The sequence below is a fragment of the Gorilla gorilla genome, chromosome 13 (assembly GCF_029281585.2).
Source record: "Gorilla gorilla gorilla isolate KB3781 chromosome 13, NHGRI_mGorGor1-v2.1_pri, whole genome shotgun sequence".
In the NCBI taxonomy this organism is placed as follows: Eukaryota; Metazoa; Chordata; class Mammalia; order Primates; family Hominidae; genus Gorilla; species Gorilla gorilla.
In genome coordinates this window covers 26980972-26983929 of record NC_073237.2, presented here as the reverse complement: position 1 = coordinate 26983929, position 2958 = coordinate 26980972, and the positions used below count along the sequence as shown (strand labels likewise).

The 2958-nt window shown below is 47.0% G+C and overlaps 1 protein-coding gene across 1 annotated transcript; it reads right to left on the bottom strand.

Annotated features, from left to right (window-relative positions):
* Positions 1-240: 240 nt before the first annotated feature.
* Positions 241-1191, bottom strand: LOC101128867 (olfactory receptor 13C7-like). Its single transcript, XM_004048035.1, has one exon. It carries the CDS (start codon positions 1189-1191, stop codon positions 241-243), a length of 951 nt encoding a protein of 316 aa, XP_004048083.1.
* Positions 1192-2958: the final 1767 nt, after the last annotated feature.

The window sequence follows — 2958 nt, the reverse complement described above, 5'->3', positions numbered from 1 at the left end:
ATCAATTCATTCAGTATCCATCACGGAGAATGAGAACTACGAGGCTAGACAAACAAGAACATACTTTGGTGGAGTTGCATTAAATGTTTCCTGTTCCTACAGAGCCCTTCTATGTAATGAGATTCTGTGTAATGAGATTTACCTATGTAACCTTTGATCAACTTGGTCTTTCATCTTGTCCTCTGGGACTGTCAGGTGGGAGCAGTCAGGAAGCGCAGAGCCATCAGGACCCCTCCACCATCACTGCGGGAAGCGTTTCTGAAATACCAGGTTCCTCACAGCAGCCTTCACGTCCTTGTTCCTCAGGCTGTAGATGATGAGGTTGAGCATGAGGGTCACCACCCCATATAAAAGGGAAATGAGTTTGTCTGCAAGGTCTGCTCCCAGTGGGTCCTTAGACTTGGGCTTCCCATACATGAAGAGGATGGTCCCATAGAAGACGATCACGACAGTGAGGTGGGCAGAGCAGGTGGAGAAGGCCTTTTTCCTCCCCTCAGCTGAGGGGATCCTCAGGATGGTGGCAATGATGAAGACATAGGAGAAACAGATGAACAGAACAGGGACCCCCAGGAAGATCACATTGGCCACTCCCATACTGATCACATTGACAGAGATATCAGCACAGGCCAACTTCAGGACAGCCAGAATCTCACAGGTGAAGTGACTGATGATGTTGTCTCCACAGAAGGGCAGCCTCAATGCAAGGGGTGTCTGCACCATGGCAGTGAGGCTTCCAGCTACCCAGGAGCCAGCAGCCATGGGCACATAAGTAGCTTTGTTCATGACTTCAGGGTACCTAAGGGGGTTGCAGATGGCCACGTAGCGATCAAACGCCATCATGCTTAGGAGAACACACTCTGTGGCTGCCATGGCAAGGGAGAGGAACATCTGTACTGCACAGGCTGAGAAGGAGATGGTTTTCCTGGGAGTCAGGAAGCTATTAAGGATGAGAGGGACTGAGGATGTTGTATAGCAGATGTCCAGGAAGGAGAGGTTCCCCAGGAAGAAGTACATGGGTGTGTCCAGGCGGGAGTCAAGGATGGTCACCAGGATGAGGACCCCATTGCCCAGTAGGATCACCAGGTACATCAGCAGGATGAGCACGAAGAATGTCTTCTCCAGCTTTGGATGGGCAGAGAGGCCCAGGAGAAGGAACCCCATCACAGGGGAGGTCTGATTGGAACTGACCATGGTGTTTCTATGTCACTTGCACGAACTCAGAGGGCCAGCTCCATGATTCTCTGATGCCTAAAGTGCCCAGACAGCCAGTGAGGAAGCCCAGACTTGCTGAGCAATTGGAGAACAGCTCTGACAATTCAAAGGTTTCTCGATATTGCTTTAAATAAAATGCAGGAAATTTGATCGAAATCTACTTGGTGGTATTTGGCCACCCCATAGAGAGGTTTCAAATGTCACCTGATTAGATTTAATTTTCCTCGTCACATTTAAGGCAGGCATCACACATTTACTTCAAGTTACATGTGTGGATGATTCACTTGGTTCAATTTTGGCAAGAAATGTTATATTCCATTTGTATGTTTTTTCCCCTTGGGACCTAGGACTGGTAGAAAAAACTGGTACTACTCATCCTCAATCCCTGATCATTCTGCTCTGTGAGCACTTTTTAAAATTATTATTATTATTATTTGAGACAGAGTCTCACTCCATTACCTAGGCTGGAGTGCAGTAGGGCAAATACAGCTCATTGCAGCCTCAACCTCCAGGCTCAAGCAATCCTCCTGCCTCAGTCTCCCAGGTAGCTGGGACCACATGCATGTGCCACCACACCTGGCTAATTTTTAATTTTTTTCTGGAGACGAGGTCTCACTTTGTTGCCCAGGCTGGGCTTAAGCAATCCTACCGCCCTGGCCTCCCAAAGTGCTGGGATTTCAGGCGTGAGCCATGGCACCCGGCCTGTGAGCAATTTCAGATGCTCTCTGTCTCCTCTTTACTAGCTCACTTCCAAGATCTACAGAACCCTGGGCTGTTTGTCCACCCATGCATTCACTCACTCACTTGCCAGACTCTTCTGGAGCACGTATTAACAGGACTGGCATTCGTCAACCAATCAATGCATGGGAATCGTGAAGTCCTTTTTCTTCTCTGGAACTTCATTTCCCGGATGCTTACCTTGGAATAGATTATTATCAGAGATATTCCATCCCAGGGACTAAATGATCTCATGAATTTCTCATTCTTGGACTGTTGCACCATGGAGACATCCTTTTCTATTTCCTTCAAAATTCCCCCATGCCACTTAGTCACCAGGTATGCCACCGGGGATGGAGCTGGGCCCACAAGAGTTTCTATATTCTTTTAAAAGTGCTCGCTTACCTTTTCAACAAATGTGTTGATTCAAATTACTTCTCTGGGATCTGGGAGTAGTCCAGAAGCCAAAAATAGCCAATCTGGTCAGAAAGCAGCAGCCAGATGAGTTAGTGCCTGAAATGGGTGGACGTTTTCTTGTCTTTGTTCTGTGTTTTGGTAAAATCCACAAAAGACTAATCATTGCTCATACAAAGCCACTTAAATCCCATCCTGCTATTTGGAGTATTCTAGTCCCCAAAGTCATTTAAAGTTTGGAAATTCAAGTTACCAAGTCAAGAAACTTCTTATACATCTGGGATTGTGTCCCCATGATCCAATTACTCTGAAGTCTCTCCAGAAATACTTTGTTCTCTCCTTCCTTCTCTCCCTACCCATTTTGCTGGGCTATTGGAAAGTATTAGAGCAGAAGGATCATCCTGGCCCTCCCCAAATTAACAAGAACCCCCAGTCCATGAGAACTGTCACCAGAGTCCATGATAGATCTGGGGGAATATGAAACCACATAGGACGAATCCTTGTGGGTTAGTCCCCTTGGCCATTTACAAATTCAAAGGGTTCAGGATCTCAGGTTTGTGCCAGTGACCCAGAAGATCTCTTGTCTGCATCCCACCAAATAGGTTCTGCTAGGTA